This window comes from Malus sylvestris, chromosome 11, assembly GCF_916048215.2.
Source record: "Malus sylvestris chromosome 11, drMalSylv7.2, whole genome shotgun sequence".
NCBI classification, from domain to species: domain Eukaryota; kingdom Viridiplantae; phylum Streptophyta; class Magnoliopsida; order Rosales; family Rosaceae; genus Malus; species Malus sylvestris.
In genome coordinates, this window is record NC_062270.1 from 28,646,893 (window position 1) to 28,670,129 (window position 23,237).

At 40.0% G+C, this 23,237-nt stretch overlaps 1 protein-coding gene across 4 annotated transcripts; it reads left to right on the plus strand.

Annotated features, from left to right (window-relative positions):
* Window positions 1–210: 210 nt before the first annotated feature.
* On the plus strand, window positions 211–20,226 carry LOC126591453 ((-)-kolavenyl diphosphate synthase TPS28, chloroplastic-like). Of its 4 annotated transcripts, none has more exons than XM_050257139.1 (6): window positions 211–404; window positions 855–932; window positions 1,010–1,086; window positions 1,176–1,492; window positions 1,626–1,806; window positions 19,842–20,226. In XM_050257139.1, exons 3-6 carry the CDS (start codon window positions 1,070–1,072, stop codon window positions 19,960–19,962), a joined length of 636 nt encoding a protein of 211 aa, XP_050113096.1. In that variant the 5' UTR covers window positions 211–404; window positions 855–932; window positions 1,010–1,069; the 3' UTR covers window positions 19,963–20,226. The 4 variants fall into 4 exon arrangements, with proteins under 4 accessions (XP_050113096.1, XP_050113098.1, XP_050113099.1 ...); XM_050257141.1 differs by having other exon boundaries at window positions 855–905; XM_050257142.1 differs by lacking the exon at window positions 19,842–20,226 and adding an exon at window positions 2,065–2,296.
* Window positions 20,227–23,237: the final 3,011 nt, after the last annotated feature.

Here is a 23,237-nt window from a genome sequence, read left to right on the forward strand (position 1 = left end):
TTATTGCTAGGGTTCCTTGTTTTTAGGGTTGTTAGTCACGTAGAGTTCAATAATCCCTATACTTGAGGGACAAGCATGTTTTTCTGTTTTGACGTAGTCATATACCACGATTATAGGACCTGTAAAATCGTGGGCTGTTATTCTCTCTTTTAGTTTCAATGTAAGACTTTTTATTAGCCACAACAGTTGTTTCGTTCAATAAGAATTCTCCCAAGTTATACGCGTGCTTTCAAACTTTGCATTGCAGAGCTCTTGCGATCTCTTCGGTTCTAACAATCCTGCTGCTTCTTCCACGCAACAAACCACAATCATGTCTTCTAATTCCGCCCAGCCTTTTCTCTCTTCACCCTCAGCTCTTCTACGAACCACCTCCTCTTCTCTTTCCATTATTAATCAATCACCGCGTAAGTCCCTTTCAGTTATTTTTTACTATTTATCTCCATCCATGGCGCACTTCCAAGGTCGTGGATCTTGCTTTTCTTTTCAATTTCTTTCCTGTTTCTTTTTTAAGAAAATTCAAGAAGCCTTGTTCAAGTTTTTTCTTTCTGTTGTGGATCGTTGTCGACAAAAACTACTGAAGATATAATAAATTCCACATCCAAACATGGACACTTACGATCTTAATTTTCAGCGTCAAGAAGGTTGCATGCAGATATAAATATATCTTCTTAATTTAATTTTGGTAATCTATGTTAGCTCGATTTGGTTTAAGAGAGATTCTCTTAGCTAGGCTCTTCCATTAATCAGCATTAATTCTGGTCTTTTCAAAACTTATTTACCTTACGGTTATCAAATTCACACTAACTTTTAACACTAGATACCAGTAATTAATTTGACTGCACTACCCTTTCTAGGTGTTTGGCTGTTCCGGGCTAAAGACAAAAGAGTTTTTCGCTCCAAATGCAGTACGGTTTCAAAACCCCGAACTCAAGGTCATTTTTCTATATTATTTTACTTTCATTCTTATTTTACATATACTTCTTTTACTCACGGTAACATACAAATGCAGATCTCGTGTTACAAAATATTCTGAAGTGGCACGAGAGTGTGAAGGATGACATAGAAGGAGATGAAGCAGCTCCTATGGTATAGTACCTACTCTATATATACTTCTATTTTCAGTACTATTTTAACTTTCTTACAATTTCATCTTTTCTGATTTTTTTTTTCTATAGGATTTTCAATCGATTAATAAGATCAAGGAACATGTTGAATCCATTAGATCAACGTTGGTTTCGATGGAGGACGGGGAGATATCAATCTCGGCATACGACACCGCATGGGTGGCTAGCTTTAGTGGAAGATATTGAGGGTGAGGGAAGTGGCCTGCCCCAGTTTCCATTCAGCCTCGATTGGATTGCCAACAATCAGCTGCCAGATGGTTCTTGGGGAGATAGTGAAAGTTTCACTGCTCCTGATCGCATCATCAACACCATTGCTTGTGTAGTAGCACTCAAATCGTGGAACGTTCATCCTGGCAAATGCGAAAATGGTAATACGGTACAAACTATACTCGTTTTGACCAACTTCACAATGTTTAATTCCCGCCATGTGATCTCGACAGATCACTAATCAACTGAAGAATAACGTTTAATTGTTTAACTGTGACCATATTCTTATTGTAGGAATGGCATATTTCAAGAACATAAGTAATCTTAGGAACGAGAATGCTGTGCACATGCCGTTCGGGTTTGAAGTTGCTTTTCCTTCAATTCTTGAATTAGCTCGGAGTTTAAACCTGGAGGTACCTGATGACTGTCCTGTGTTGAATGAGATTTATGCCATGAGAAATATAAAGCTCGAAAAGTAAGCATATGAGTCATCATAATTTTTGTATTTTTGTATTTTTCTATTTGTTAATTGTTTATGATAAATTGGGTTCTCATCTCTCATTTTTTTTTTCATTAATTGAAACCTTATTCCTCTTTCATTTTTTATGAAGGTCTCTTGACTTTTCTCCATGTCATTATTTGAACATTAAATTATTTACAAGTAATTATATGTCATTTTTTTAAAAACGAAAAACTTATTAATCATTTTTGAATATATTTGTTTATGTTGTAGGCATAATTTACTGAACAATTATAGAGGCCATAAAGAGAGGGAAGGTGCGGCAATGGTAGAGAGAAAGAGAGATGTGTAATTGTGGGTGTGTGTTATTCCACCCCATTGTGCCTTTATTTATAGTAGTAGGGAAGGTTAATTCCTTTCCCTTTAGGATTACAACATTTAATAGGTAATCTACTCCTAATAATAGGAATATAAGAGATATTCCAAGATACACTAGGATTTACATAATCACATTCTTATTCTAATAGGACTGCAACACTCCCCCTTAAGTGTGTAAATACTCAAGTAAATGGTGTATCAAGTCTTTAGTGATGAAGTACAGTTGATGAAGTCGTTGGCACAATGAGCGAATGCGAGTCTCAAATCAACAGAATAATGCATAAAAAGTAAAACTCGCAAAACCTCGCTATGGTAAAACCCAAGGTGGGAGAAAAACCCCTAGTCTAAGGAGAAAAGTGAGAAGTTGCATTAAGTCAAAACTATGCATCTTTTAAACGCAAGTAGAAGAGCTTTCAAGGGTATGATCAGCCCAAGATGAGTGTCTCATTAAAACCTAGTTAGGTATCAAAAACCCAGTGGGAAAAATGCTCCTAATCGTAGGGAAAAAGAGTACATTAAGATCAAGTGAGTATACTTCTTGTTAATGCTCAAAATCAGTGAGGACTTTGGTACAACAGAAAGTGTTAAGTTAGTGACCTTCGCTAGATTGCTCCGGTCACTAGTGTGGATAAGTTTGCAAATGGATAGAGACAGGGAAGCAAACACAAGATGTACGTGATTCACCCAGATTGGCTACGTCCACGGAGTAGAGGAGTTCTCATTAATGGTGAAGGGTTTACACAAGTACATTGGTTCAAGCTCTCCTTTGGTGAGTACAAGTGAATGATTTAGTACAAATGACATTAGGAAATATTGTGGGAGAATGATTTCCTTTTATATAAGAGAGTTTCTAGCTTTGTTTTGACATTGACACGTGTCGTGTTGTGATTGGCTTTCGATGTTGACACGTGTCGCGCTATGATTGGCTTCTGATGTCGACACGTGTCGCGCTGTGATTGGCCTCATGGTTGAAGGGAAACTCTTATGGGTCCTTGACGGTATAACGTTGACCGGTGTTTGGTAGTTTAGGGATTGGTCAAGTATAGTACAGACACTTCTGGATACTCCCCCTGAGTTTGACATAACTTCCAAATGATAAATACAAGCATTGCATATGATAGTTAGGCATACCAATTCCTCGGACAAGCTTTTGGAAGGTTGACTTCAGCAGTGACGTCGTGTAGAGGTTGGCAAGGTTGTCTGGGATCAGCTTGCATGACTTCAATCTCCTGATGCTTAACTAATGTAGATGTAGACGCAATATGTCTTGGTGTTGACTTCGTTGATATATCATGGCTTGGTCGGGTTGATACATGCGGCATAAGCTTCATGGATCGTCGTTGGGATTCAACGATGGATGAAAACACAGCAAGTACTTCGAATATGCTCAACAAGAACTCCTAACCATGTCTTACTTGTGGCATAGTGAAGTAAGGTGAGTCTTGGAACAATTCGAAGATTTCACAACTAAGGTCATATTGTGAACCTCCAAGATATAGCGATATTCCTAATGGTAATGACATAATCATTTGGGGATTTTGCCTTGTGCTAGTTTGATAAGTAACCAGCGTCAGTATAACAAATAAGGCAAGCATCATTTCGAGGATTAGGGGGGTTGGATCTGCTCGAGATGCGTTGAGATTTGCCCTTGTAGTACCTTCAAGGTACGTCTTTAATACCAATTCAGTGGATGCGTGTAGACGCAGTGCTGCATCTTTACCAAAATCAACAGCGAATGAGATATCTTGTCTACATACAATGAGCTAAGTACAACAAAGCGCAACGTTGAACTTTAGATATGAAATTTCAGATTCCATAACCTTTTCAGGGGTCTCATTTTCATATAATGTATGGACGATCAAAGGTATACTCAAAAGCGACACATTTGGGGTGTAGTTTGACTGGTAGACCAAAATACCGTCAAAACAATGCTTCAACTTCAGGTTAAGGCATAAACGAGTTTTTCTAAGATCTTTCATCTCAAATTCCATCTTCAGGTGTGAGGCAATTTTCTCAAGCTCTTTCGGAGTCTTAGTGAGATTCGTGTTAACGACACAAGCTGTAACTCTAGCAATTTGGAATAAGACTTCATAGTTTAACACGCAAGGGCATAATTCATATCCCTGACTGATCAAATAATCACTTAGATGGGTATACCACATCCGTCGGATTGTAAGTGAACGCCTCAAACAAGTTAAAAGGGTGTTCTGTGGTTTTGGAACTATTTGAAACAGTCCATGTAATTCTTCAAGAACTTGTAAATTTCCGTATCTATATCCCCGTAAAGAAAACACTAACCACCTTTCATAATGTTGCTATCAATCACAGGACATTTTGAGAGAAACCTTGCACCGTAAGGCATGCATCATATCTCACTATTTCATTCATCTCATAACGCTTCATTTCCCATTGGTAACACAATAGGTTTACCTTGGGCAGTGTAGGAACGACAAGTCCAAAACACATTTTGGTAAGGAATTTGACCTGGATTGTAACTTTAGTTGTCCAAACAGTTCTACGTTGTCACTTAATCAACGGAACACAATTTGATATCGTCGCTTTTCATTCATGTCGGTAGCTACCATATAAGTGAAAACATCATCGATGATAATCTTATTTCAATTCCATTTAGCTCATCCAAACTAGTATACTGGACCAAGAACTTTAAGATTCGGGAGAAATCCGGATTAATCTCATGAGATGGAAATGATTTAAGACAACAATCGAGTTTAGATTCATTGTTGTGCCACGTCTTCCTCTTCCAGCGAAGTGAATCCTACGAACAGAATGATCTATTGTGCCCTAGGCCAAGACATATTGATTGGCTATTCGTCGGTGTATCGGACCGTCCAACAGGGGCGGCACACCCTCCAGGGATGTTGACTCGATGTCTATTAAGTACGTCTATCCTTGTAGGTATGTTTGTAGCTGATATATAATCTCGTCACTTTAGCTAGATAAGAGGAATGCATCTGGAGCAACATTATGAAAGCTAGAATTCATCGCACTTATCATATATGTGCGATATGGGGATCGAGATAAGACATAGTGGGCAACGTCCATGCAAATTCACGCCGTTCTACAGAAACGTCGACATTCTTATCTCCCCCTAACAGCGGCAAAACTGTCTCATTAAAGTGACAACCCGCAAATGAGCAGTAAAGAGATCGCATGCAAGGGTTCGAAGAGAGCCAGTGTGAAGGAGAATCATGAACGACAAAAGATACACATCCTTCTTTAAGGACCCATATTGGTACGTTGCGGCGGCGCAACTTGGCACATGGAATGCTCACCCAAATACGTAAATACAAAAATCATTAGGTTCGTACTGGTGCAAAATATATAAGCACACAAATTAAACCCTCTTTTCATCAATTGTAGCAAAGTATGTAAGTAGGGATCGTTCTAGGCCGGGGATTAGGAGGGATTGCTAAATCACTTGAAAACTGACTCAAAACGTAAAAACAAAGTTTAAAACACTAAACTAGACTCAAAGAATGCAAAACTAAACTATAAAACACCAAAACAAAGCAAAAGACTCAAAACAACAAATAAACACTCAAAACTGCCTTAAAAACACTTTCTGGGCAGTTTTGAACACACACACAAATTGGACGAAAATAGGTTTAAACTTGATTCAAGACACTTAAAAGCACAAACTAAATTGATTTCTAACTAATCTAACACTTCAAAATAAATGGGGATTTGGTTTTGATGAAAATTGAAAACAAAAACAAAACTTGTAAATTGAATAGATTCTAAAACGAATTTGGTTGAATTGAAGTGATGGAAAACTAGCTAAGGGGTTCTTCTCCACACATGTCACACTTGCATACAAAATGATTTCTAATTGCAATTCAATAAACCATGAATACTCAACACTCCAAGTTAATTAGGTCCGCTTAAATTAACTTTCAGATTTCCCTTATGTCAATGAATTGGACGGAAAAAGCGCATCGCAATCAAATTATTCCTCAAAAGTTCTCTATATGAAAGCGCATAATAAAGATACAATCAAAGATCATTACGTTCAATGGAAATCATAAGTATTGATGAGGCACTCGTAACTATGAAAGCGCATGAAACTTATGCCAAGAATTTACTTAACACAATTGTGATCAACAACTTTTACTACTTGTGAATATAAGTTCATAACGATTAGGTGAAATTTCCTTATATTCTAGCATTAGATTTATGCATGACAATTAAGCGTGCACTCTCAACCAACACACACAAATCAGTTTAATTCAAATAGATAAGCAAATTGAATCCACAACTTATGAAACGCAATTAGAAGTAATCAAATCATATAGCAAGCATAAACATGGTTTCGAATCCCCCCCTAGCCAAGGGGGGTTTAGTTCCTCATACTCGCAAAGCAAAGATACATAAATTTAGACATTAAAATCCAAAGAAAGAAAACACCTAGATGATCCAACTTGGACAGCAGGTGCATCCACAAGTCTTCTTTCCTCCTTGCTGCGGCACTTGGTCTAAAAGTAGGGTTTGGGTGGTATTTGTATGGGAGAATGGGTAGGGAATGGTATGGAATGGTTTAGGATTAATGGGGTGTGCGGCTAGGGTAAAAAGAATCAGAAAAATATGGAAGAATGGTGAAGGAAGGCTGCGGCAAAGAGAGGGAATGATTTCTGGCGAAAATTCTGAATATGGAGGGGGTGGTCTATGCAGCATAGAGTGAAAACACATATATATAGGCACCACAAACCCTAGAGAAATCAGGTTAGGCAATGGGCTAGGGTTTAGGTGCGGCAAAGGGTGAAAATCCACAAGGAATTAGGGTTTTGGCCCACTTAGTTTCAGAAAGGGATTTGTATAACCCAAATCCACAAGGAAAGGGCCTAACAAGTCAGAATCCAAGAGGGATTGGGCTAGGAAGGTGCAGCCTAAGTCTAAGAGGGTAAGGATAGGTCATCTAAAAGCCCAAAGCCAAGAATAGAAACTCTCAAAAATGGAAACCTCCAAGAATAGAAACTTCCAACTTTAGAAACTTTGGTTTCCAATTCTGAATTCTTTGTTCTTCACTTTCATTTCTTCATTTCTTAAGCTCCTTTGACCTTCAAACTCGTCCATTCCTTGTGCTCCATAAGCATACACTCCATTCCAGCTCAATTTTGCTCTAAAATGCTCCATTTTGCACTTCTTTGCATACTTTGTCTCTAAAACCTGAAATTGCACGAAAATGACTTTAAACACTAAAATAACTAAAGAAAAACAACATAAATGCACAAGAACAAGCCCACTAAGTCGCATAAATATGCTCTTATCACGTACCAAGTAACCAACTGTAACGTCATATAGGTTGGGTGACAATGGGCCTCAAGGCGGACCAACATAACTGTGTACAAGGATTGCATAGCCTTAGGTAGAAACAAAAAACTTAGTATGTTTACCAAAATTCGAGCGATCATTTAAATTGCGCTTTATAATCACTAGGCGAGGCTCTTTGGGGTGAACATGGGAATTCAATGTTCAATTATATACCCAAAATACATGCAATACTTTATTGAAAAATGTTGATATAAACTCTCCGACATTATCCAGTCTCCTGAACCTTAAGGGATAAGTAAGGTGGTGAACCCTTAATCGGCCAGAAGGTTTAGCAGTAATGTTTATGGATAAATATGTGACCAGTTTGTCTATTCATCAACCAAAACCATAAGTATTTATATGGTCCGCATTTTGGTTGGATTATCCATATAGATTCCCTTGAATCTATTGTGAAAAAGGAGTCATGTCGTATCTTTGCGAGGAATGATCCATAGTAGAGTAACGGAGTTGGAGCAGTGGCCGACTTGGGAGGTGATTTGGGCTTAGAAGCTGCTGTTGTTGTAATAGCTAGAGGGTGACGGGATCCATGTCGTGGACAATAGGGTATTTGAAGTAGGTGAAGATGTTGAGCTTGTAAACAATGTGGAGAACTACGCTGAGCACTACCAACCATTTCTATTTCCTCTTCAACCATGTCTGTCATCTTATCTGCATGCTTACTCTGTCGTTGCAATAGCTTTCATCACTTCTCTGCCAGTCCAAGGATCCAGTACTAACTGCTCGTACACCGTCGAGATTAAGGCAACGCGTGCACAATCAACCGCAACTCAGACCATGTTAGCATCAGATTTAGGGACTTTTAAGGTAATTTGATCATAGTGAAGCATAAGAACAACCCTAAGCTATTGTATGCTGATTGTTGAAGATGGTAGAAAACTTGTAAATGAGTATAGCAGAGTCTTGATTAAGAGTCACTGTGCAAGCTAGGCGTCTTTGTTTCTTATGGCTTGCTTTGCTGGGACTCATGGATAACGCTCCCATTGCTACCACTTGTGCCTGTTGATCAACGGTTAACGCTGCATCAACACTTGCTGCCATCAGCTGAGCAGGGAAGAGGGAGATTTCCCAAACTTTCTTTATGGGTCTTGGTGAATAATCCGGGAGGAAGAGAAAGAGAGCATGGATATAGAAGGTTGCTGCTGCGGTTAAGAAGGAGTCTCGGTACTAGAGTTGGGTCTTTTGCTGCTTGGTGCTTGTTGTAGAGCGTCATTTTTTTACCGTGTGGTGTTGTACAAAAGACTGCAGCAGGGTTACACTGTGTAGTGCCTTTTGGTCACAATTTTCCTTTGGTGATGACGTTGCCGTGCAGTTCAAGAAATTGTTTGCGTAGCATTTTGGTTTTCTTTACTACTGTCGCTGCTTAAGCTTTATGGCTGATATTTTTTTTTGGTAGCAGCCATAGTATTTTTCAAGTGTTTTAAGAGCAATACCATTATCATTCTAGCGAAAGAAGGTGATTCGCAAGATAGGGGAACGACATTGAAGCTTTATGTGCTGTTGATTGGCCCTAAGACGCTTATTCTTCCTGCAAAAGACAATGTATCTTAGGAGGTGACAAATTTTGGTCTACCAAAAACGAAGAAGAAGGTGTGTACATCAAGAATTCTTATCTTGCACCTTTATCACCATGTTCATGACAATTTACTGGCTTCGTTCGAGCTCTTAGCGATCACACCCGTAGTAGAGCTGTGACTTGGAATAACTTTGCCAACTATTGGAGAAGCCATCTTTGCTGAGTTGTATTGGGAGTGGCTTGAAGATGTCTTAAGTCGATCCAAAGATGTGCTTACTAACATGGGCATTTATCATGCTATGTACGTATTTTTGTTTAGTTATGATCGCCATCATTCTGTTCTTCATGCGTTCTTTGAGCATTAACGATCCGTAAGTTTTACAACGAGGTTGTTCCCAGCGTGGAGGAATTTTCTCATTACAATAGAAGAGGATTTCCTGCAAGCTCTCGCTATTTGTTTTGGGCATCTCACAAGCTTTACCATGAGCCTCACGTTAAGCCAGGTGTGAAGATATCTTTATAGATCCGATTTTGGTATTGGTTCAGGTATGTGTCATACCCCTACCGAATTGAAAGTGTTTGACGAACTTGGCATAGTTTCAGAGCATGTAGAAGAATCTTACCTATCCGATTTCTTAGCTTGTTGGCTTTGTAAATTTGTTTTCCCCAAAGATGACGTCAACTTTATTCGTCCCAGAGTTTTCGAACTCAGCGAGTACCGAAGATCGTGATATGGTACTTCCCTACCACTATGTGTATGGTTGGTTGGGTGAGTACTTTGGCACTCACTGTTCCTCGTCAACTTTAGACAAGTCAAGGCCTTCTTCGACAACTTCAATCAAGTTAAGGCCTTTGATGACAAAGTATTATGGTGTGCTTTCTACAAAGAACCTTGATGAATTGCAGGTGCAAGCATTATCTAGAAGCTATGAAGGTTTAAGAATGGACCATCTAGCAAGGATTGGCTCAAAGCAGCGAGGCCTCATAGATAATTCGCACCTTCATTTCTCAGACTTGTCTTATCTTATGAGTCTTCACTCGGGATATGTTTCTTGGCGGCAAGGAGACCGATGTTTTTCTCAACCGTATAGTCTTCACTATTTCAGTAGGCAGTTTGGTTTTGTCGAACATGTGTCAGGCATGCTGAAGGAAAATGCCTAGTTAGAATCCTTGTAAACCGTGTATATGAATTAGGAGTCTTGTACCCGTGTATGTACAAATGCTTCTATCACCCTGCCGGCCAATGACGAGTTCAAGAGTAATCCAATGACCCATGCTTATGTAAGTTGGTGGTCAAAGGTACATCATGAAAACTTTGGGATGGCAAGTGGTACCAATTCTTCTCATTGACCCAATGATGCACCAAGAGAGGGTTGTTTTGTGATTCCTTTTGCAAGATAGACATGTGGCTTTAGCTTCTCAACACCCGTGATTGTCTTCTCAACATTCAGATGCTTCTGAAGAAGTGAAAGATGAAGTTGATTTGCACGTAGATGCACTTGTTTTACAGCAGCGTCAACAAGTTTTAAACAAGCCACCACTTAAAGGTGCTCAGGTTTATAGGGACATCAATTTTCATCATAAGAAGAAGAAAGTGTTTAGGCCTCCTCCATTCGATGGTCGTGTGTCACTTGAGAAAGATGTATGTATTTCTTTCTTTCTTATGATTTCTTCTGCTTTAATTGTTTTAGCTTTTATTTCTAACACCTTTCTTTGTCTTCTTTAGGCTGGGCCTTTTTGTTCTTTTGATTTGGTGAATGCGGGCGTTCATTCCTATACGGAGATGATGTTTGGAGGTAATTCACTTACAAATAGGGAGATTGGGGATCTGCTTAGTGCAAAGCTTGTTCTAAATCCACCAAGCTCAAGTTTTCTATGTGTAGGTGAATGTATGCAAGGGCCCGTCATACGTCCAACACCTTTGCCAACTAGCTCAGAGATCTCTTTGAGAAGGCCGAACCTTAGTGGCACAGAGCATCTTATCCATCCCATCAACCTTCGCGCATCCATAGATATCAAGAGCCATATTGAGAAGGGGATTTCAAAGTGCCCATTGGAGGACCTTGCGTTGCTCAATGAGGACTTGTCAAAGTTTGTTTCTGCAATTGACAACCTTAACGTTGATTCCTTGCTCTTGAGAGTCAAGATTGCCGAACTTTTGGACACCTAAACTGAATATTCTTCCTTGCATTTCCTCAAAGAAATTGAGTCTAGAGGTTGGAGCTCAACAACTTGCAGTAATAGACTTATCAATTGCCCAAGTTCGATCTTCTCAGTAGGCTCCTTCGGAAGGTTATCAATCACAGAGACTTCTTTAGTTTCCATCTAAGTGCGTCTAGAAGCGTTGGTGCGAGAACGAGAGCAGTTGGAAATCGATGCATCACGACTTGAAGGTGTTCTCTCAGAGCAGGAAGCTACACTTTCTCAATATCAAAAGGAGATTTCACGCCTAGAGCAAGAGAAGGGCATGGCTATGGAGTTGCCCATCGATGTGGAGACCTTGAAGACTTTGGAAGGCCTGCTTGAGGATCATTGCCGTAGTTTTAGGGACATAGCTCTCAAGTAATGTGTTCTATTTTTTTTTTTTTTTTTGTACTTTAAGTCTTCTTTCTTTTGCTCATTTTTGTAATAAGGCTTTGCAGCCAAATCCTTCTTTTAAAGAAATAAAGTATTCACATTTTGAATTTGCTCTCTATTCTTCAAAATGTTTGTGTTTTTGTTGATGATGTTGCTATACTTTCAAGTTGCCTATGTACCCTCGGTTGAGGAAGGATCAAGTCATGACATAGTTCAAATATGGTTTTTTTTTTTTTTTTCTTGTGGTGCCATACACAATTTATGCTCTTGCAAACCAGAAGCATTTGGTGTCGCCTTTTAGGCTTGTACAGACAATGAGCATTGCTTGTTTGGTTTAGGGGTAATAACTCTTTAAGAACTTGTCATTGATGGGGCCAATCTTTAAGCCGTATTCTGCCATGATTAAGTAGGCACCATTGGTGTAGACCTCTTGTATTACGTAAGGTTCATCCCACTTTGATGTGAACTTTCTTTTTATTTTGTGAGTTTTAATGATGGGCCTTCGTAATGCCAAGACAAGATCTCTAGTTTGTAAAAACCTTGGGCGAACCTTCTTGTTGGATGTCTTGGATAGCCGTGCTTGGTAGCATTCCAAGTGTTGTTGAGCTTCGAGCCTTAGTTTGTCAAGTGCTTCCAACTCTTAAAGTTGTGGCTTTGCATTTTCCTCTTCAGTCAAGCCTTCTTGTATAGCCATCCTTAGTGAGGGGATTTGACTTTCGAGCGGTAGAACAGCTTCCACGCTATATATGAGAGAATAAGGTGTAGTTTGGGTCAAAGTCCTATGTGTCGTCCTATATGCCCAAAGTGCTTCACTTATTCTTTTGTGCCAATCTCTCTTTGTTTTACCTATCACCTTCTTGAGGAGGTTGCACAATGTTTTGTTGAATGCTTCGGCAAGACCGTTGGCCGGAGCATAATACATGGAAGACTTGTGCTGCTTGAATTTGAATTTCTCACAGAGCTCGCCCATGAGTCGATTGGAGAATTGTTTTCTGTTGTCGATAATGATGTAGTGAGGCAGACCATATTGGTTGATGATATGCTCTTTGATGAAACGGACGACAATTTCCTTCTTAACTTCCTTTAGGGGTACGACTTCAGCCCACTTGGAAAAATAATTTGTTATGGCTAGGATGTAGGCTTCTCATGCAGATGACTTTAGTGTGATTGGTTTTACAACGTCCCCCCATGCATCAAACAGCCATGAAGCAACTGTAGTGTAATGGTTCAGGCGGTTGATGTATGAAGTTGGCGTGGAATTAGCAAGCTTGGCACCTTTTGGCATACTCCATGTAATATTTCACCATGCTTAGCCAGTAATAACCCATTCTCTTGAGCTGGAAATGTAGCTTTGGTCCAGATTGATGACCCCGTATACACCTAAGTGTGTTTCTTCCATGGCTTGATTGCCTCATTCCTCACCTAGGCATCTCAGAACTACTCCTTCAAAAGAATGTCGGTAGAGTGTTTCTTTGTAGATTAGGAAGCGAGGTGTTTGTCAACATATTTCAGAGCGATGTCTAGGATTGTCTAGAAACTTTCCATGCTCCAAATAGTCGATCAACGGCTGCCTTCACTCTTCAATGTCAACTAAAAATATTGAGATGACGTTTGTATCATCCCATCTTTGGCTAACTGGCACTTCTACAGCTTCGTCTTCTCCTAGTGCCATACTCAAGGTTAAGTTAGTGAAAACGTCTGCCATTTGATTTTCTTTTCTTGGTACATGTTCTAGTGTAATGACCTCGAACTTTGGTAGCAATTGAGTTGCTAGCAGGAAGTATGGGACAAGATCATCTTTCCTCACTTCATATTCAATCAAGAGTTGATTGATTATGAGCTTGGAGTCGCCATATACTCTAGGGTTGTGATCTCCATGTTAATCGCCATTTGGAGTCTGATGATCAATGCTTGGTACTCAACGATGTTGTTGGAGCATATCTCGCTTAGTCGGAATAAATAGGGTAGTACTTGTCTTTGTGGCGACATGAATACTACTCCTACCGTTGCTCCGTCGGCTCGTGTGTATCCGTCGAAGAACGTCGTCCATATCGAGAAGATGTCGACGTATAACACCTCCTCGTTAGACAAGGAAGTCTGCTAGTGCTTATCCCTTGACGGCTTTAGCCAGGACGTAAATGATCTCATACTAATTGAGAAGCAACGCCCATTTAGCTAGTTGCCCTGTCAAAACTGGTTTGGACATGATGTATTTGACCAAGTCAGCTTTAGCAACCAAATGGATGGTGTAAGCATGCATGTAGTGTCTTAACTTTTAGACGACAAAGACTAGGGCAAGGCACATCTTCTTAATCGATTAGTAGTTGAGCTCGGTGCCAGTGAGAGTTCTACTTAGGTAGTAGAGTGCTTTTTCTTTTTGGTCTTCATTTTCTTACACTAAAAGTGCTCCAATAGAACCCTCTTGTACGTCAATGTATAGGATAAGTGGCTTCCCAGGCATAGTGCTCCTAAGACAGGTAGGCTTGCCAGGTACCATTTTATGCTCTTGAAAGCATTGTGGCAGGCGTCATCCCATATGAATGGAGCGTTCTTCTTTATAAGTCGACTGAAGGGTTAATAGCATCCATTTAGGTTGGAGATGAAGCGTCTGATGAAGGCTAGCTGTCCTTGTAGACTTTTCAGCTAGTGTAGGTTTATTGGCTCAAGCATGCTTTGAATGGCCTTGATCTTTGATTGGTCCACTTCAATGCCATGGTGTTTAACAATGAAGCCAAAAAACTTCCCAGAAGTGACGCCGAATGCACACTTCAACGAGTTCATCTTGAGGTTATAGTGTCGTAGTTTGTCGAACACCATTCGTAAATCCTTCAAGTGATTGGATTTCTTCTTGGTCTTGACAACTACATCGTTTACGCAACATTCTATATTTTTATGTAGCATGTCATTAAAGATTTTATGCATTGCACGTTGATATATAGCTCTAGCATTTTTCAAACTAAAGGGCATTACTTTGTAGCAGTAGATACCTTTTAGAGTGCGAAAGGCTGTTAGTTCCTCATCTTCGGGAGCTATGCAAATTTGGGTGTATCCAGAGAAGATGTCCATGAATAACAGTGCTTCGTGGCCAGTGGTTGCGTCTGTCCGCACTTAGTAGTGCACTTATGAAGATAGGCTTCCGTTCCTCGCTTATGCTTAAGTTGAGCTCATTGAGATCATCAATCGTGGCTTGCCCCTCATCCTCGAGCTGTTATGGCACAGCATTGACGTCTTCCTTGGGGATTTTGGCTTTGTTGTCTTTTTGGGTCGTGATGTGGAAGACGTCTTGGACCTCCTCTTCTGTGCTGTTCTCTTGGGCTTGTTGATGTTAAGATTGGCTAGTATGGATGATGGTGCACCTCCTTACCTTCAGTGGTCCTTTTGTGTCAACCTCCAAGATTGCTTGGCACTTCATCCTTGAAGGAATCGAGTTTTCAACATTGTCTTTTTCTACTAGACCATCAAGTTTTTCTTCCTCTTTTTAGAAGGCTTTTCGATTTCTTCAAGTCTTTCCAAAGCTGACCGTCGTGGAGGAGAGCTAGCCATGTTGCTTTGTTTCTTAGGTTTAGACAACCTTTTGAAAATAAAGCTTTAGGGTGTTGCGTGTTAAGCCTCTAGAAAACGGAGGTTCGGTTTTGAAAGGTTCAATGCCGAAATTTTGGGTTTTGAAAGGTTCAACCTATCAAAGACTTACGTTCGAGGGGCGGGTTTAGGCTCCTCTTGATCTTGTTCAATGCTCACGCTGATGTGTTGAGCGTTAGCCTTTTTTGCTTTGCTTGAAATCTTCATGGGTGCATTTGGTGTGAAGTCAAGTCCAGCTTTGTTGTTGTCAACTCCGTAACCATGCTCCTTCAAATTCTTTTGAGTCTCGGTGAAGTTACATTCTTTGTCATTAATGGTGTTTGAAACTTTCTTTACAAGATTTGAAGAAGAAACGAAAGTGTACCCAGCCTTTGACATGAGTTGTAAGCGTTTGGGTCGAAACTTTCTTCGGTCCTTTGGTTGGAAGAGAGCTTGGTTCTACCCCCTTTTGGCGGGGGTTTTACGAAGCTTTGTGGTAGTTTTGAAACCTTAACGTCGCCTAGCTGTGTCAGAGGTAAAACTGCATTTGTCTTGAGCACATTTATATCATCCTTGTGCAACTGTGTGTCGACTTTGCTTATTCCAGTTTCGAAGGGAGATTGACCATTCTTTCTTCTTAACATTGGGATGTATCGGAAGACGGGTGTGTTCGGTTATTTTGAGGACGTCCTACTCGCTTTGGTTGTTGTAGGTTTAGCAAGCTCATCATCATTTTTGCTTGAAGATGGCACGGTTTCCCCTTCTTGGTTTTTTGGGCATGGATTGCCACTCTTACTTTCTAGGAGCGGCTTGAAGATGGCACGGTTTCCCCTTCTTGCTTCTTGGGCAGGGATTGCCATTCATACTTTCTAGGAGCGGCTTTGCATGTGGATTTGATCTTTTTTTTAAGAGCTTCATGCACCATATCTTCATCCCTGTAGAACTTGGCGTCCATGAAGTGTGATTCGGCTTTGGTGAATGGCTTGGCGTTGCCTTGTATCACCTTTACTCCTTCTTGGTAGAATTTTAAGCATTAATAAAGGGTGGATGACACTACTCCATTCTCGTGGATCCATGCCCATTACTCTTTGTCCTCATTGGTTAAAACCTTGGCTTAGGAGGCGGCTTTGTGATAGTTCATCCATCTTGATGCCGATTGTGGTCATTGTTGACTTTGGCATGATGTTTATGGCCAATCCACTATCCACAAGCATGAGGTTGATTTTGTTCTCTCTTACGTACCAGAGATGAAAAGAGGATGATTGTGAGGCTTTGACCATAGCAGCAAGTCTTTGTCAGTGAAGTTGATTGCATTATGGGCGGCACAGCATGTGGCATATTCTTGTGGTCGTAGCTTTAAGTCTTCATCCTTGCTTTCTTTTACTTCGTGGTCGTCAGGACTCGCAAAGACCATTGTTAGTGCTTTTCGCATCTCATTAGGCAATAGTAGTGCTTCCCCAATGCTAAAGTATGTTGGCAGGCATTTTTTGGGCATGAAGGTCTTCTCTTCCTCGGTAGTGATAGCTTTGCCTTTTGAGGGCTCTTTTATCTCTACTTCAACCATGTGACAAGCAACGGTAGTGCACTATTGGAAGAAGTTCTTCGAGAAGTACTCGTGCAAGGAGACGAGAATACATAGCTCTTGCTCCATAAGTTCCCCATTGTAAGTTGGCTTAGCAACTTTTATGTTTATTTTGGGCTTTCTACTGTTGTGGCGATGGTGCTTTCTCCATAAGTTCACCAATGTCCATCATTCTTCATCATTGGTGAATGCATTTTGGTCAGTTGCCCTCAGCGATGGTTGTGCAGAAGATGTCGTGTAGCTTTAGCATTGACAGGAGTGGTCAGGCGTTATTTAGAGAGGCACAAGATCGAATGAACCAAACATGATCATAGTAGTGTATGTTGCGACTGTGTCTTCTAGGTCAAGTACGATTCGCCCTTGTTGGGCCAGCTTTATGATAAGCTCTTTGGGGACGAAGCACTTGCCAATAGGATGACTTATGATACGATGGTACTGGCAGTATCTGGGATCATTAACGCATTTCATCTTTTCAGGGCGCTTGCATTTTGGTAACTCAATCACCTATTTTCCAGCAAATTGTCTAGCATTACAGCCATGTCTAAGTTAAGAAAAGGGTACGTCTTTTGCTCCAGCTCCCTCAAGGTGTTTTTGTACCTGTCTTGGGTGCGAGAAGGCTCACCTCTCTTTATCTCTCTTGACTGGCGCATAGGATGTCTTAATGGGGGGTAATGTTGATGGTAAAAGTTTATTTGGTGAGCTTCTTCCCATGATTGTCCACCTTTGGATCAGACACCTTGTCCTTCTTAAAGTCGATGATCGGCTCCTTCTTCCCATGATTGGCTATACTCAGCTCCATGTCATGGGAACGAGTTGCCAACTCCTCAAATGTTTTCGGCTTTATGCTTTGAAGGATGTAATGTAGCCCCTAGTGCATGCCTTCAACACACATCTCAATGGTAGAGGTTTCAAAAAGCCGATCTTTGTAATCTAGACTTAATGAACGCCATCTATTGATGCAATTGACGACAGGTTCAATATTCCATTGCTTCGTACTTGTCAACTCCGGCATGTTTACAGTGCGGCAGGTGCTGTAGAAGCAGTTGAAGAATTCCCTTTCTAGCTGATCCCAGCTGTTGATAGACTTGGGCTCGAGGTCAGTGTACTAATCAAAGGCATTACCTTTTAACGAGCGCATGAACTACTTAACGAGGTAGTCACCCTCCATCTCAACATTGTTGCAGGTTTCAATGAAATGGGCAATATGTTGCTTAGGATTGCCCTTTCCGTCGAATTGCATGAATTTTGGCGGCTGATAACCCCTTAGCATCCTCAAGGTGTCAATCTTCTTGGAGTATGGCTTTTTTAGTACATCATGGAGTCGTGTGAGCTTCCTTCATACTGCACCTTGATTGTGCTAGTGATCATCTTTTGCAGCTGCTGGATAAAGAGAGATTCAATGAGCATCATTGCTTGGTATGGCTTCTCCTTGAATTTTTCTATCAAAGGTTCCTCATCCTCGTCGATTTCCTTCTTTTGTAGATCAACCTTTAGGTTGTGGTCAGCTTTTTCGTCATGCTGCACATCCAGTCAGTTGACGAGTGCGACAATTTACAAGTCATTTTCCTCCATGGTCCTTATTAGCCTTGCAATTCCTTCATTCATTTGAGCCAGCTGCTCCTCGATTGAGGTCGCACCAGTAGGCATGACTTGCATGGATACGGGATACGAGCTACTGCTTGAGTCGGCATCGGAAATCAACGACTTAGACTATCTCTTCGGGCTTTCCTCCCTTGGCGCCCTTAGCAAGGCCAGGGTGATCATGGGCTCGTGCCTCATTGCTCTTGCTCCTCCGATAGAATTGGTGTAGGGGTGGAAGGCACGACAAATAGAGCTCTTGTCTTGCTTCGGGTTGTGACGCCCAAAGTGCCACCCCTTATGGCAAAGATGTTTTTGTTCTCCGCGTTGGTTACGGGAACAGCTTGATCCTTTCTTGATTCCATGTGTGTTTCTTATGGGTTTGAAGATAGAGAAAAAGATGAGAGGCAGAGATTACCCCACCGGGCATGCCAAATTTGTAAACACGAAGATTCCTGCAACAAATGAGATAAGATCACATGTACAAAATAAATTTGTTTGTATTAATGAATTTGGGATTACAATCTCTTTTACAATTTGATCATCTGATTCAATCTCCGTAAGGTGTAGATGTGTTGATGTGTTGATCCAAGGGTCGCGATGACTTGATCTTTGATGAACGATTGCCTTAAGGATTTGGCTTGCGGTGAAGGAAGAATCAGCACGTGTAGTGGTGCTTGTTGATTCTTGTGATGTAGGGGTTGTTGATCCAGGGGTCGCAATGACTTGATGTTGGATGAATGGTTGCCTCAAGGATTTGGCTTGTAGCAAAGGAAGAACCGGCATGTGTAGCGGTGCTTATTGATTCTTCAAAAGTGTTGGCGAAGAATGAAGAATGAATGAATTGGGAGGTTGGATGCTTGAAAGCTTTAGAGTTTCAAAGCTTCAAGGGTTTTTTTTTATGTGTGGAGTGAATTCTCCTCCAATTTGGGTGTAGAGAATGAATGAGTGAATTGGTCCCCCCAAAATGAATGCCTTGGCCTCCTATTTATAAAAATTTTCAAGGCTTGGTTTTGAATATAAAATTAGAACCAAATAATTCCTTTATGCCAAGTGTTGACACGTGTCCATCTTCATGACTCGTTTGATTTTGTTGAGTCACACACTATATGTACAATTTGTGCGATACGTGGCACATGACATATATGCCTCGGCATGTTGAAATTTTTATGCATTGGTCAACATTTATTTCACCGAAATTTTGATGTCTACAAAGTTTTCTTCTTCAAATTATTGGGTTCCGGGTTCAAATTTTACTCATCTTCTCATTGTAAATTACAGTAGTAATATCGTTTGTAATAAAATTAAAAAAAACAACTTTACATAGTCGTGTTTGTCATTCGTCCCTCTATATATTGTTAGGAATGTAGATCAATTTTGTCATTGTAATATGGCGTTTGTATGGTTGGGTTTATACTCTCTCACATTGTTAATATGATGTTGATATTCATTTGCAATATCATGTTTACGTCGTTCGAGTCGCTGTATGTATTAATGAAATTGGGACATGCGCAGCCCATGCCATGCGGACAACACATATGCACACGAGAGAAAAGCTCCCGGGTGTAATCCAGAATGGGCTGAAAGCTGTGGGCTATTTGATGGTGAGGGAAGAATAACATTTGAGGCTATTTGATGGTGAGAGAAGAATAACACTTGCATCCCCCAAAGAGGGGAATGCACATATTCCACTATTTGCAAATAACATATCTTCATCATATCAACTTCATAATAGGAACCGTTCAAATTTTTAATCTTCATTTGAAGATCATCTCACCATAAGAATCATTCGAATCGGAGATTATTTAGTCATCCAAAGTAGGTGCAAGTACCAAGGTATCAGAAATGAAGATTAACAAAATTGAACAGTTCCGACTATGAAATTTATGCGGTGAAGATACTTGCAAATGGTGGAATATGTGCATTCCAGGGATGCAAATATTATTAGTGAGGGAATCACACTTAAAAAAACACTTGGACATGAGTTATCAAGCATACCTATTTACGTAATGAATACATTCCTTGAGTTGTGGCTCGAAATATCTAGAGATTCCTAAGCGCTGCAGTCGATCCACAGCCCATACATGTTCGAACAAGTCGACTGGGTACACATTAGGGACTGAAAAGGAAGAAGAAAACTAGTAAACATATCAACTGCATATATATAAATAAGGGATGAAGATTTTAAAACCTCTTTCAACAAGTAGTTTAATAAGGGTAATTTGAACAAACGGCATGCATGCAGTTAAAATGGATGGGTTTTTTTTTTTATTATTATTAAAAAGAGGAGAAGAAGAACCTCGGCCGTTGAACTTGTGAACGACCTTGGCCAAATAAGCCATGGAACTTGGATCTCTGGTCTGCATGAGGGCAAAGGCAGTGGATGCCGGCGACGTCATGAAAGAGCCATCTTGGGACTGCAGTTTTAGAAGCTTTTCCGAGTCCAAACCTGCCATTCCTTCCAAGCTGTAGAGTAGTGTTGTGGGAACTTTGTGCATTATTTCCCTTGGTATCCTATATATCCCACACCCACCATTAATAACATACCATGTAAAAACAAAGTTGGGGAAGTTTTAGTTTATTAAAATGCCTTCTGTATAATCACAAAAGTATATCTATACCATTACCCTATTACCCTAGTTCTCCAACTCCATCTAGGTATTAACTCGTAAACTTTTGATTGTGGGATGCTTATAAGTCGTTAATATGTCATTTGTATAATTGATGTCATGGCGATATTGTTGAGCAAAATTTAACAGTACGTCAATGAACTGAGACGGACTGGAGTTATGCGATTATGTGAGATACATAACAGTGATACTTTCATATCATATTTTGATAATTATACCAAAATTAACAAATAGAAAACATATGCCAAAAAATGGAGCTTTCATGAAAATGACTTGAGCCAAGTTTATTTTAACAAAAAACCATGGTATAACTTTATTTAATGAAAAAAATTAAATATTAATGAAAACCCTTAAATTTTAATAAAAAGGTCAAAAAAACTTAAATTTTAATGAAAATGACACAATTTTAATATAAAAAAATAGAAAGAAAAAAAAACCTGACACGTGGGACCCGTGCGTCCATTACAGGCACTGTTTATGAAACTGAACAATACTACACTATTTATGAATCTTAACAAAACTGTACTATTTATGAAACCTGAACAGTACTATACTATTTATGAAACTAAATGGTACTACATTATTTATTGGTCCAATTTCATAAATATTGCCTAGTTCTTGGCCTACTTTTACAAAATAGTGCCTAGTTTTTTATCATGTTTCATAAATAGTGCATAGTTATTGGGTTTAGTTTCATAAATAGTGTATAGTAATTGGTACAATTTCATAAATAGTCTATTTCATGGTTCAGTTTCATAAATAGTGCCTAGTTATTAATCCACTTTCATAAATAGTGCCTAGTTCTTGGTCATGTTTCATAAATGTGTCTAGTATGAAACTTTAAACTTTGTCGCGCAAAGTTTTTACAAAAATAAATAAAATAATTTTTTTTTAAATCTCTGCGCGACGTAATCCAAATATTCCGTCACCTAAACCAATTTATTTTCGTTTTTATTTAATTTTATATTATAAATTTTAAAATATAGTTATTTTCATAAGTTTTTATTATTTTTAAAAAACTTTGCGCGACGGATATCAATATTTCATTGCCTAAACCTTGTTTATTTTTTATTATTTGTATATTGTTAAACAAAATAATTTATTTATTTTTTATTATTTTCTTTGAGCGACAAACTAATATTTCGTCGCATAAAATCCTTAAATTTGGGCAGGAGCTAAAAATGGGATTCGGGAATTTAAAAAAAAAAAAAAATTTAAGACTTTGCGTGTAACATCCCACATCGCCTAGGGGAGTGGATCATGTAAGCCTTATATGTATAATCACATCTCTACTTAGCACTAGGCTTTTTGGGAGCTCACTGGCTTCGAGTTTTGTAGGAACTCCAAAATTAAGCGAGTTCACACAAGAGCAATCTCAAGATGGGTGACCTCCATGGGAAGTTCTCGTGTGAGTTCCCAGAAACAAAACCGTGAGGGCGTGGTCGGAGCCCAAAGCGGGCAATATCGTGCTAAGATGGAGTCAAGCCCGGGATGTGGTGGGGGCCTAGGCCGAGATGTGACAATTTGGTACCAGAGTCAATCTCTGGTCGGAAGTGTGCCGACGAGAACGTCGGGCCCCTAAGGGCGGCGGATTGTAACATCTCACATCACCCAGGGGAGTGGATCATGTAAGCCTTATATGTATATTTCCATCTCTACCTAGCACGAGTACTTTTGGGAGCCTACTAGCTTCGGGTTCCGTAGGAACTTCAAAGTTAAGCGAGTTCTCCTAGGATGGGTGAACTCCATGGGAAGTTCTAGTGTGAATTTTCAGAAACAAAACAATGAGTGCGTGGCTGGGACCCAAAGCGGACAATATCGTGCTACGGTGGAGTCAAGCCCAGGATGTGGTGGGGGCCCTGGCCGGGATGTGACATTGCGCGACCAACACGTCGCACAAAACTCTAAAAATTTAGGCGCACCAAAAATGGGAAGCGGGAAATTTAGTAATACGATTTTTAAAACCAAAAAGTAAAGGTGTCCCCCCCCCACCACAAAAAAAAAATTAAAGGTGTCCCCCCCCACCACAAAAAAAAAATTAAAGGTGCCCCCCCAACCACAAAAAAAAAAAAAATCAAGTAATAGGTCCCCCCAAACCACAAAAAAAAATCAAGTAGTAGGTTCCCCCCCAAAACCACAAAAAAAATCAAGTAGTAGGTTGGCCTCCCCCCCTAAACCACAAAAAAAAAAATCAAGTAGTAGGTTGGCCCCCCCCCCCCTCAAAACCACAAAAAAAAAATCAAGTAGTAGGTTCCCCCCCCACGAAAACCACAAAAAAAAA